This window comes from Ischnura elegans, chromosome 1, assembly GCF_921293095.1.
Source record: "Ischnura elegans chromosome 1, ioIscEleg1.1, whole genome shotgun sequence".
NCBI classification, from domain to species: Eukaryota; Metazoa; Arthropoda; class Insecta; order Odonata; family Coenagrionidae; genus Ischnura; species Ischnura elegans.
In genome coordinates, this window is record NC_060246.1 from 149955299 (window position 1) to 149968864 (window position 13566).

Sequence of the window (13566 nt, forward strand, 5' to 3'; positions counted from 1 at the left end):
CTCAAAATAAAATTGGGTATATTCAATAAAATAAAATGAAGATTTCAAAATAAAACTTTTGCAAGAAAATAATGATCATTCATATCTTTTTTGAAAGCTCTCATCCACATAAAAAGCCGCAAAAATAAAATTAGCCTGGTTTAGGCAAACATGTTTAGGTGCGGAAGGTGGTGCTACCTAACGACGATTTGGAGAACTGGTGAGTAGCTAGCAATGAGGAGGCCATGGAGGCCGCCAGGAAAAGCCCGGAATCGGTAAGTAAAATATTAATTTTGAGCTTATTTTAACATCCAAAATCGCCCAGAGTGGCTTAAAAATTATACTAAAATTGATTAATTTGAACTCGACGCAAAATAATTTTAAATCTAATGCATTGAGATGAAATTTCGTCGAATAGCTGTAGGTGGTTTTGTTTATTTTTCAAACGAGTGAAAGTGAAATTTTCCTAAAAATTATTTTTTTGTGCTCATGAAGAGTATTAACTGAATTTTTGCCAACTTTTAACATTTTTTTTAAGATTCAGCAAGTTAAAATTCGCTTCTATTTACTATCGTTTCGCCGAATTTATGTGTATAAATAAGATTATATATATTTGAATTTGATTTTCAGTGCAATCATGTTGTTAAGTATGTTTATTTTTAGCAATGGATATCGAGTTATCATGAGGTTGTATGCATGTAAAATCCTCAGAGTACTCTGAGGTAAAATGAGAACATCTAATTTTTATCTCAATTTGTAATTACCATTATATATACATCGATTAATGGTCAATAGGCATCAATTTTACAATATCTCAACTGTCAACGCAGTCACACATTATGTGGATTAATTGTTTTAACTTGATGGTAATATACGGGTTTAACATGGCTATATTGGAAGTATATATTGACTGAACTTTGATCTAGCATTGGCAGCCGGCAAAGTTCTGTAACCTTACTGCCACGAAGAAACTTTCATTTATGAAATAAGGAATTCTTTAACTTTATTAGCTTATTTATTTACTATTCCAACTTCCCAGAGCTAATTGATGCTTATTACGTGAAAAATTATGTATCGATAAAATAACTGCTCACTTTCCGTCAGCAAAACGAATCGAAATAGTGGACTGGTTCATATCGTTAACTGTCCATTAGAATTTGAAAATAAATTGAGCAATCATGTCAGCTCTATGCTACAAAATTTTCTAGTGGTTTCGAAGTTGAATTCACCTTTTTTTTGCGTAATTTTTTGTGTTGAAAAGCGATCTTAGAAAGTATTTATTTCCCGGTCCTCTGTTGTTCTCTCATCAATATGGATGAGATGTGAGGGGATAATGGCTATATATTTAGTTAGTATATGATGTTTTCAATGCCACTGGAATTGCTCTTTTGAAGCTCCTATATAGTACTTCATTCTTTGCCTGCTGATCGACTGAAAGGGAACCGTGTGACACCTTTGGAGTATTTCACATGGGATATTGGTGGAGTGATAGGTAATATTTAATGTGGTCTGGGGTGCCAGCCAATGCTAATGACTAGTATTTGGTTTTGTTGTCTTGATTGATGCATTGTCATGGATACTTCTGTGTTTTGTTGTAATTGTCATCATGTTGAATGTCCCTAATTTTTTGCACATCACCAAATTCTACGTCTGACTATACTCTCAGTTATCACTGCGGTTAGTCTTCGTATGGCCTTGTATCAAATTCCAAGTTTTACGGTGACCGAAGGCGAAGTTCAAAAAATCCTTATGATTTCAAAATATTCCTTATTTTTACCCATATAGATCCCTTATTTTTTCCCATAACTATTAGTCAGAGTAACAATGTGTACACGGCTTGTCATGTTAGTAAACTTCGTAGCTCGTGAGGTCTTCGATCCGTCGTGCTCCTCGATGCAGCCGCTCCTTTGTGTCCCCTCCCCCTTCTTCGCTGAGACCGGTTCACATTGTTGCCAAACACATTTGACCTTGACACCGTCCTCTGAGCGCTGGTGCAGAGGGAACTCGCTATTCAGTTACGCTCCACCAATTCTAAATATGCCAGGTAAATACTCACTTTTCGCCGGTAACCCGGTGTTAAGACTGCAGACAAACTTAATTATAGCTACTTCAAAAATTCCATTAGTTTTGATTTTGAGCTTGGAAATAAATAAAACTACCTGGGTAGTTGTGTAAATTTACGTGAATTACTTTAGTACTACCCTTCGATCCTTGTGCTAGCCCTTAGCAGTCTTTTTTTAAATGTTATGCACGTATTGATTGACACAGGCGACCACAAGCGACCCTCAGTTGAAGATCGAGGTTTAAAGCTGTATGATTTTGCATTAGGTTACAATAGGTTTGTGTGTGGTGGATTCTGAAGTGATCAAAGAGTAGATAGCTATGATAATGAAGTGGCGCAGTGGCATACCCCTTACTTTCAAAGTATTTTTTGACATTTATACCTGTGGGAACTTTTATTTACCTAGCCTTTTATGAATGTGTGTGTGGCTGAAGCATAAAGGCATCTAACGTTTTCGCTCTTTAACTCATGTATGCTTTGTAGCGTAGACCGGGCTTGCACATCTCTTTCCAACTAAATATTTCACAAATTTCGCGCAGCTACAGCGGCCAGTAATCATTTTTCTTCGGTGTCTTGTCTGAAAGCGTGGTCATTTGGGCTTAGGATCGCGCCATCCACCTCACATCTCGATGGTATTTTTCAGCATGGGCACTCGACTGATCAGTATCTTGTCGACTTTACTCTGTAAAACTGTACTGTGAAAGATACTGTCTTATAACCTGATGTAATAATTGTTTAGTCAAACATTGTCGTGTAATTGTGAAAGCTCAAATGAATTGTAGGTTTTATTTCCCGTTTTTAACCAAACCTAGTTTGATTTCTCGGATATTGATTTAATATCAGGAGAATTAATAATTCAAAAATACCTGGCTATTATGAACGGCGCCTCAGCTTCTTGCTTCAGACTTTCTGCGTATACAGAATACCCTGCGATCTACGTCTCAGGTGGCCTGGGGGTGAACAAACCATCACAATCCAAACACAATTTGTGAATGTGGGAGTCCAAATGCATGCTGCATGCAGGTGATTGATCACCCCCTGCCAAACACCCTAGAGGTGGCTCGCAGGGTATTATGTAGATGTAGATGAATCACCAGCTAACCTGGTAATATGAAGCCAAAAATTAAGGAGAGAGGTGTAGGTGCGATGCATGGTTACCACACCATTTAAAAAACTTAATCTATTTAATAATAATAATAATAATTTAATAAAAATAACACGTATGTATTTGTTCATTTGGGGTGACTTACTAGTAAGAATACATCGCTTCATGTAATACAAAACTATACATATACTCTTGCAGAGAAAGCCAAAATTTGCTAACGATTATTAATTAAAATTAATCAATTCTGGTTATGTTAAAAAAAAGGGCCTCCCCTCAGAAATAATTGTAACATGAATGAAAAATCATAAGAAAATTTATTTTTAATTTCATTAATTGCGAAACTGGTGCTATCCTTTATATTACGAATAAATACTTGTAGTAAGTACTGTGCAGTTTCTTAAGAGTGGGCTCTCTTACGATTCAGCTTCTCTCAGGGAGGTATGAGGCTTTTGTACTCCAGCTCATGTCTGCTGCATACTTAATGTGATTGGGAGAATTTTGGCTTCTGAAGGATCATCGGCAACATCTTCCCCTCCCGGCATTCCTTAGCCATCTCAAGCGTCGTCAGAAGTTAGCTCACGATTTCCTTTTTAAGGAGTCCCATTCCTCTTCCTCCCCAGGCCAGCGTAAAGTTTTAAGGCTCTCAGGATAATTTCACTTTCGATTGCTACACCTTCAGGGGGAAGAAAATCCTAAAACTGTCATGATTTCATCTTCAAGAACAAGAGCATTTCTCAACTGCTGGATGCTTGGGATGCAATTGAGAGTATTTAAAATATATTGCGTTCCGTAGTGTAGTTACCTTTTCTCTTGGCCTTCATGTCATAATGTATGTAAAAGATAAATGCAAGTAAAAGATTTTTGTAGCGGAGGATTATTCCACCCTACTCGCTTTTCAGCTTCAAGATACTAATTTATATTGTGATTGCATTTGAAATGTCCCATTATTCTGCTTGGAATTCGTAAATAATGTATATTTTTTCGGTTAAAGTTGTTTGAAGATCGTCACAAATTCCATCTGCCTGCTGTCACCTCTCCTTTTCTGGATTAAGAAATCGTTCTATCGCCAGATGATGTTTCATGGAATCATAATCAGTCGTGGATTCTTTGATTTTGGCTGGATTGTAAAGCTATTTTCCCATGACAATTAGGCGCATTAAAAAATTCATTGTATAGTTTAATGTAATTTTTAAGTAATTGCTATGAGACATCTACTTTAGAATGCCATTGAATTTTTCTCGAAGAGGAATGCAATTACCTTTTTTTGTTCGCTATTTGTTCTAAAAACTGTGTCAGATTTTCACGGTCATTTTATTGGATGAAAATCCTTTACGTTTAGTTAGCGTTCTACGCTGAGCGTAGTGGTAGCTTAGTTTTGTTATTAGCAGGAGGTGACCGACGGCACCACAGACGCTTATTTTTGACGTTTGATTGTCATTTTTCAATGTGATAGAGCATTTTTTATTGGAAATTACTTTAGTTTAAATTCATTTTATTCTGAAAGGCATGAACAACGCATGAAAATTGTGTCGTCTACTTTGAAGTGAGTTATCACCAAACCTGAATTGGTTTCCTGGTTGTGAAATTCGTTCCTTTCTGGTGGACACCATCTGCTTCCAAAAACTCCGGTGGGATAAATATACAGGTTAAAGCCTTTTCTCTCGCACGAGTCCTATTTGCGATAGCAGCGAAAAAAGATGACCTTCGAAATTTTTCGGCGTCACGCGTTAATTATTTGTCCCGGGGTTGTATTAGCGTTTATTTCAAGTCCTGACTTAACCCGCACGACTTAGCGAGTTCAAGATTTTGCCAGAGAAGTCCACGAGTTCTTGTTCTCCAATCGATTATAGTTCTCCGATTATAATACATTAATTTCACGGAATGGTTGAGTTAATGAGTTTTTGGTTGATACTACACAGCTTCATTTTAATGTAGAACTTTGAGCTGACCGAGTGTAGGCCGAGAGTGGTCGTTTCCGGTGGTACATACTTATCAAGGCTCCAGTGCACCAACTCGAAAAAAATCTTGAAGTTGCAATTAAAATTCATTTGTTTTTAGAGTTAACCGAGGACTAGCCAGTTAAATATTTTATGGAGGCAGCCGCAAATTCACGCGAGATGAGATAATTCCTTAAATTATTTTACTACGAACGAAACTATACATTCATAAGTTATTCGTTGAAGGCTTGATGTAGCAGTAACGGATACAGTAAAAAAACTCAAGGTAGTAGGCGCAAAAGATATTTTGAGCTACCTGTAATTTTGTGGTATTGAAAAATAATCAAATTACATGCAAAATTTAAGATATTTTTATTAATACTGATTATACGCATAGATAAGATAATGCTATCTTATATCATAAAAAAGTTACAATTTGTTCTGCAATGTGGGAAGCCCGGCAAGGGGGCGGCGCCCCCCATATGTATCCGCCACTATGATGTAGATAAAGGAAAGATCACTTGGCTGTAAAATTAGAACTTGAACCATACTAGAGGGCTTAAACCGAATTTTCGGGAGCCGCGATGAAGCACAGTTCAGTGCAGCAATATATATATTTTTACATTGATATTAGAGACTATAAGGAAATGTTTTTCACAGGGTGTAGGTTTAATTTAAATTCTTTATTACAGTTACTGAATTAAATTTGTGCCAATGAAAGAAGTTTTGTTTTGCTTGTCGCGACGATTCAGAGAATCTATTGTCGCTGCGCGTTTGAAGGGTTGTTCTGGTTCATGGAAAACATGGATAAGTCAGGATTGTCTTCCATGGAGTCAGGGAAAAGTTATGCTGTATGCGAATCAAAATAACCACCGCGCTCTCGGCTGGCTGAGGTCTTGCATCTTTGACATGCAAAGATACTGCAAATTTGCCTGGGAAATACTAAATTGATTAACTGTTAATTAATTCGATAAATAACCTTTACTAGTTTTGTTTGGAAAATTAAAAATTTGATGACATCTGATAGCATTGGATTGTTTATATATCGTCGCCAAATATTTTATTCTTTCCTCCAATAAATTATAGAAGGAAATTCCTCAAATCGTTGCTCAGCTTCGCCTCGTTTCTTTCTTTTAAAATTTGACCGCTAGGCAAGCTATCACTTTGACGACTCGTACTCTTGGAAATCGTTATGCAACGAACGACAAGATGCATAGTGTGAAAAACCGAGGGAAGTAAATATTTTTGTTTTGAAATAGTGAGGGAATTTGTTGTCGGGAATTTTGTAACAACGCTGTCTTGGTGAAGGAGCTGAGAGAGTTTGGTAAAGCGGTTCGATCTCGTGAGGATCCGCGCAGCCGTCGCTGCGGGAATCTTCGGCGGGCGCAGGAGCGATTTCGCCCATGGTCGGTGGGGGAGTTGCTAATTGGTTATTCCATCCGCGACTCCAGCCGCCACGGGGACATGCTCCCCCATTCCCCATTGGCTTGGACTGCTCGGTTGGTTCTCTCCGGTGAAAGCATTTCTACCCCCTCCCCTTTTATTATTCACATGCGTTGTTGTTTTTTTCTTCTTCTTCCTTCTCCTCCTCGCCGTATTTCCCACCTCCCCTCCCGTGCCCCTGTGACTGCAGAACCATTCCCCTCCAATGCCCTTCCCGTCACCTCTCCCACAGCGATTTTTTTTCCTCCTCTCCCTCCCCCAGCCAACATTCTTCACAGGTAACATCTTCCACCACCTTGCCATCTTCCCTTCCTACATACGTGCTCACTCCACTCGACGCCATCTCCTCCCGTTCCAAAGCCATGGCTGGCGATCCCATCAGGAGTCATGGAGGCCGGCAAACATTTTATGGGGTGTAAGGAATTTCAATGCGGGCCATGGCCTTCGAAATGGGAGGTTTTTGTAGTGTACTACCGCTTCAGGACTTATCCTGCTCTTTTGTCTCTTTCTGGAAGGGTTGTGCGACTATTAAGGGTCTTGAAGTAATTGTCGCCGTTTAAAAATGTCGGATAGGTTGTAGCGAGTAACTTCCTATGGCATCACTAACTCAGTAGTGTCAAGCAGAAGTCTTTTCGCGGCAATGAAGTGGCTCAGAGGAATTTTTAATGTTTTGTTGGCTGTTTGTAAAGCAGTCGAATAATGAGGTTGAATCAGTCAAAAAGTTTGGTTAATGTGGGATATGCATTTGGATATTGATGCTTATAAACCATAGGGTAAGTATGGAAAATTAAGTATTCAATCCATCTTGAAAGTGGCATCGCCGATGGCTAAGTTTTGGGGGAGTTCTACCTTCACATTTCAAAACAACCTATGTGTTGAGCACGGACAGAATGCGACAGAAATCCTCTGGGAAGCGTTCCGGGTTTCATCTACATCTACAGAATACCCTGCGTGCCACCTCTAGGGTAATTGGCAGGGGGGCTGTTTGCGTTAAGCCGCCCATGCCCTCTCGAACACCAATTGTGTATGGGAAACTAGACTGCGGGTGTTGTATTTGGCCTTATAGATTAAAATTAATGTTGAATTCCCGTCTTCATTGAACTCACTGTTGGTTCTAGAGAAGGAAAATTTTGGTATCGGTAAGTGGATTTGGAGAATCCTGAGCAAAATATGCCGTGGTGGTGGACACAACGTCACGCTCACTAAAAAGTGGCGTTCTCCATTTGAAGGGTCCTTCTTAGATCTTAATTACAGGTGCGGGAGTTATTTCTGAATAAGAAGCCCTCTAATCACCTTACCAACATTACTTGGTAGAGGGTACTTTCGTGATAATAGTTCGGTGTAATCTATCAGCTTTTCAACATGTACCGTAGTCACTTTTAGTTGGAAAGAGGTAGGTAAAGAGAGTTCCTTTATCTTTCGCAAAGAGAGACGTTGCAAAAAATTCTGTTTAGGAGTTTGAATAGTCAATGAAAAGATGATGCTTCGTCAAAGGTCAAATTAGTAAGTGCTCTCACTCTTTCTTCTGAGGCCATTTATATAGAAGTTGATGCTTAATTTCAGCTGCATATTCTTCCACACTGATCGATTATCCGTATCTTACACTCCCGCTTCGACCATTTTCATTATAGTCTTTACTTACAACTGAAGTTGACTCGTGCAAAATATCTATTATGGAGTCTGGTATGGAGACTAGAACTGTTTTAATTCCTGCCAAGATACAGATCACTGTATTTCCGAAGTTATATTCTCGGAAGGCTCGTGATTCATGAAGCCTAGGATAAATACATGTGTATCCAATGATAAATTTAATTAATTATCCCTATAGCCGGTTACTGGTTTTTGGTGGATTCGGGTTCTTCCCCTATCAAAATTATATTTTCGAATTTCCATCAATTATGAAAGGTAGGAGAGGAAATTTGATTGCATAGTGACTTAGCCATAGTTTTCAGGATGCATATTCAATTATTCTCCTTTGGAAAAAAATTTTTATCTTGGAACTAGCCCATTGCTTTGATACCTTTTCTCTTTTGTTATCACTCGAATCCGGCTGTGAGAAAATTAAGTGTCCCCTTAGATCCGTGACTTTTCAAAATTCTTTATTCATCAGAAGTGAAGGTTTTAATTGCTTTAAATCTCATTCAGTTAATGGATAAAACTTTGAGAGTTTTGAGTTTTTTTTAGTAGAGAGCTTTGTGTACAGCACAGTTTCAAGATAGTGGGCATGTTAACGATTTGCGTTGGCTGCAAAGATTTGCTGGATCTATTGCCATTTTTTAAAATATCATTACGCTATGCATAGTGAGTATCGATGCGTTTTCAGCGTAAATATGTTTGGTTCGTGATTTAATATGTTGACTTTTCACTTTTACTGTCGCCAACGCTCTCCTACGTGGTAAATGAAAATTAGGTGGTGCTTCTCGGGAAAGACAGTAGGGAGGATACGCATTCCGTGTGGGAGGGCATTATTAATAGGTTTTAGGATTCTGTTGCGCAGCCAGAAAGCTACTTGTAATTTTTGGAAAGGATCGATCGAAATTGCGTTTCCATCCCAATCCTTCTAATGAAGATCATAGATTGCCATAATATGTAATGTTAACGTGATATTCATGTCGTGGCGTTATTTTACTGCAGTGATTTCACTTGAAATCCATATAAAGTAAGGGAGATGTCCCTGGGGGGTTTTAAGCCCGAACTCTCCACTCTGACTGGACTCCTGATGAGATCCAGAACCGGAGATCTTTTCTTATGCACTAGGAAAGTCTCCCGGGAAATATTTTGCTACAGTAACCGCTACATGATTTTCCGGTTCGTTAAGGAGGTATTGTGAGGATGAGCAGTTGCGGATTAGGAGCTATTTAATCCATTTCGTTGAAAGAATGGGTTATGTGCGAGGCCTCAGCAGGAGGGAGAATTCAGCTGGAGGCCTTTGGAAGGCTTATGCTGTTATCACCACCACGTATTCCCATAAGTCGTCGTACTTCCGTGTTTCCCGCTGATAGTTGGAAGGACGATCGTGAGATGGTGCCGGAAGAGCCGCGCAGTTCAAGCACCATATGTACAGGGTGTGTCCTGAAAGTAGTAGGACTGATTTTTTCCCACACACGCGGACGGTCGGACGGGAGTTTTCTGGGTTGTAGGTGGTGGAAGGGACTCTAAAAAAGCGCTGCGAACACGCGGCAGTCGGCTCTGAGCTCTTGCGGAGTGTGAATCATATTTCTTCCAGACCTCTGTCAAGTGACCTCGTCACGGTGCGTCATGGAACGTTTAGTGGAGCAGCGTTACGCAGTGAAATTCTGCGTTAAACTCGAGAAAAGCGGCAAGGAGACCCATGAACTCATCAAGGCAGCTTACGGGGATAGTGCCATGAGCAGAACAACCGCTCAACGTTTGAATACGACCCAGAAACGAAGCGGCAAAGTGCAGAATGGCACACAGCGACATCTCCGAAACCCAAAAAAGCTCGCATGTCCAAATCGAAGCAAAAATCCATGCTCATGTGCTTCTTCGATTCGAAAGGTGTCATCCGCAGTGAGTTTGTGCCACCAGGGCAAACCGTTAATGCAGCTTTTTACGTGCAAGTACTGGAAAGACTGCGAAAACGCATCTTCCGCGTCCGACCAGCCATCGCTGCTTCGTGGATCCTTCATCATGACAATGCGCCGGCCCACACCGCGTTCATTGTCGTTGACTAACTGGCAAAACACGGTGTGGAAACCCACCCTAAAGCCCGGATATTGCCCCCCCGGACTTCTTTCTCTTTCCCAAGCTCAAGACCCCTCTGAAAGGGCGTCACCACGGGTCGGTGGAAGCTCTCCAAAAGGCCGTGACGCGTGCTGTGAAGGACATCCCGGAGTCAGCCTTCCAGGAAGCGTATGCTGCGTGGAAAACTCGCTGGCAGCGTTGTGTTGATGCCCAAGGGGGCTACTTTGAAGATTTTTGAAGCGATGTACCTATATGAGAAATACATTTTTTGTTCTCGACTCAGTCCTACTACTTTCAGGACACACCCTGTATATTCCTAGCAGGAATTTTCTACTGCTTCGCGCGACACCTCTGTAGTTGCGCCTTGCCTTCGTTAGACTTCTGTTGCTATGAGAGTAAATACCTAAGTGCACAATGAAATATTTTACTCGTGTATTTTTTTTGTTACGCCTTCATTTTAAATCTCTGACTCGCCGTGTTGAATCTGCGAGCAGATACCGCTGAGAATGTGGGCGTGTGAATTTTCATGCAAATAAAATGAAAAGTGCATAATTTTAATCAACTTTATGGCGGAATGAAAATGAAAACGTTCGAGGGAAAGGGATACGGAGCAGAACGTGGGAATGGTGAAAGGTTTCTAAAGCGGCGACGATGCGTGAAGGGATTTTTCAAAGCGGAAAACTTGAATCGGGTGGCAAAGCGCACGCTTTGCTCCGTCAAAGGAAAATGTAATCCACGCTGTATTTAATTATGAAATGACTCTAAATTTAAAAAATAATAAAATTTTCTGGTTAAGGTTTAAGTTGATTGCTGCTCTTTTGAAACTTTCCTGTGTTATTGTTTTCCTGTGCGGGAGAAATTATTCTATTTACAGGTCTTTGTATGATATTTAGCTGTGGATAATTTATACTTATTTCAACTAATATCTAAATTATTTTCTAAAATTACAGTTATTCTGGGCAGGAGATGTTCGAAGGCAGCTATAGGGACACTTTTATGGCTTGCGTGGGGCTACGTTGCTGGATTTTTCATTAAAGGTGCATCCCATTTTAGCGACCAGTACTTCTCTAACCATTAATAGTCGTCTAATTAGCATTAATATTCAATAAATTTACGAGCTTGAACTCCTAGATGATAATATTCTAGAAGCATCAAAGAAATATACCGGTACACCTGTTGATGGTATCATTCTCGGATTTAAGAAGTTTTATTAACATTGTTTTCAATTTGAGACGATTTTATGTACCCCTATAATGTTTAAGTTAATATTTTATTTTTGGAGGAAATATTTACGAGTAGCGTTCAAGAATTCAAACTGTATGAATTTCACCTTTCCTCTCGCAGGCAAGGGGGTGAAAGAGTATTAATTTTTCTTAAGATTGCGAGTTTGAGGACGCTACGTAGCAGTAACCTACACAAAAAATAAACTTAAGGGGGGTGAAAAAGATATTTTGAGCTACCTATACTTTTATCGTAATGAAAAATAGTCAAGTTAGATGCAAATTTTAAGATAGTTTTATTCAAGCTGATTATACCCTTATAAAAGACAATTCCATCTTATGGTATGAAAAAGTTATAAATGTGGTATTGCAATGTTCGGCAAATCGGGCAGCCCCGCAAGGTGGCACCCCCATATGTATCCGTCACTGCTACATAGGTAAATAAATATGATGCGAACGTTTTAACAGGATAAAGGTCCCTTCTTTTTCATCGCACGGTTACTAATTTCCTTTTTACATTCTCTCTATTTTTAAAGCAATGATTTATGGGTCCTACATCATGCCTCTCGTAGCTTCCTTCTGGTGCACCATTGTTACGAATCTAAATGACTGATGTTCTTGTCACGAATTTTCTTTCGTAGTATATTTCGCTTTCTTTTTCGCAGAAAACTCAGCTGACGTACATCCTTATCAGTTGGTTAATAGGTTTTCAACGTTTTTGTCAAGGTATCAGATTAGAATACCAATTTGCGTGTTGAGAATGACTGTAAATATTTCTTCGGTGCCCTTTCCAAAACAATCTACCCTAAAAACTTGTTTCAGGTGATTTTAAGTGCAGGAACCAATATATTCAAATACTCATGGATCATGGTAGTGTAATTGATTCCTTTATGCTGTGACACATGTGGTATTTAAGGCTGATAGCTTATGTTTGTTCAATGAATGGTTTCACCATTATGATTTAATTTGGTCTACTTTTCTGCAGATATGATAGCAGAGCGATAAGGGTAGTCACCTGACCAAGCGGAATGACAAGGAAAGAGAAATTATATTTTAAGGATCGATGTCGTGTTCAAGGACTGTCGCAGAAATTTCTCTATTACGTGTTTTTTAGTCCGTTACATAGCTTTTGAATGCGAACAAATAAGAGCGTATTTTTGTGGAATTATTGATTTATACCATCACAATACACATTTGCTTGATACCTAATAAAATACGTTGCCTCTTTTATTTTTAAATTAGGTTTGCTATTGTGAAAGTAATACAATTCTTTAAGGATTTGGGCTTCATGGTATATTATTTTGTTATACCCGATTATTTATTTTATATCCACGATGAAATAATTGGAGTGGAAATTCTATGGGTGGCCCCAGGAAAGACGCATTATATTTTCTGTCTTCTCCCCCTATTGTTCGACGATTTCAGTATGCAATAAAATACGCTATTAAATCCTTTGTAATCGGGTGTTCAGTATCAGGTGAATTTAATTTTACATAGTTAAATAATTTTTCTATTTTTGGTCCCATGTCTTCGAAGCATTCCCATTTGTGCCTTCACCGTATTAAAACCTTACGACAGTGACATAAGAAAATTCTTTATTTGAAGATTTGCAATTTGGATTATCCATTGAATGTGTTGTGCTTGTCCGAATGGCATCGGACGACAATTGGTCCATTTTCTAAGAAATCCCTTTCAAAATCCTACTATATTGTTTCAGGTAATGTCAAAAAGGCTCATGATCTATGCTCCATTTTTTCTAGAACAAAACTCATCAAAGGGGATGAATGATGGCGTTATAAGGGCGTACTTTGTACTGAAAAATTAAATAACAATTATTCGCTAATTATGTTATCATCATCATCACTGGTCAACAATCCTAAGATTGGTTGGACGCAGCTCTCCATTCAGTTTTCGTATCAGCTAATCTTTTCACTCCTACGTATGTCTTCTCTTTCACATCCTTCTTTATCTATTCAATATATTTTGCTCGAGGTCTTCTTTTTTGTTCTTGCCTTCCACTTGTCCCCCGACGATTTTCTTCATCAGGCATCATGTGTCAAGATATGGCCTATACGGTTGTTCTGTCTTCTTCTAAAGGTTTTCATGAGGCTTCTC

General features: G+C 39.0%; 1 protein-coding gene across 1 annotated transcript in view; it reads left to right on the top strand.

Moving 5' to 3' along the window:
• The first annotated feature begins 164 nt into the window (after positions 1-164).
• The window catches only part of LOC124166795, a 183759-nt gene continuing 170357 nt past the window's right edge, over positions 165-13566 (top strand). The window contains exon 1 of the mRNA XM_046544521.1: positions 165-254. Coding sequence (XP_046400477.1) covers positions 225-254 — 30 coding nt within the window. The 5' untranslated portion in view covers positions 165-224. The remainder of the gene's footprint in view (positions 255-13566) is intronic.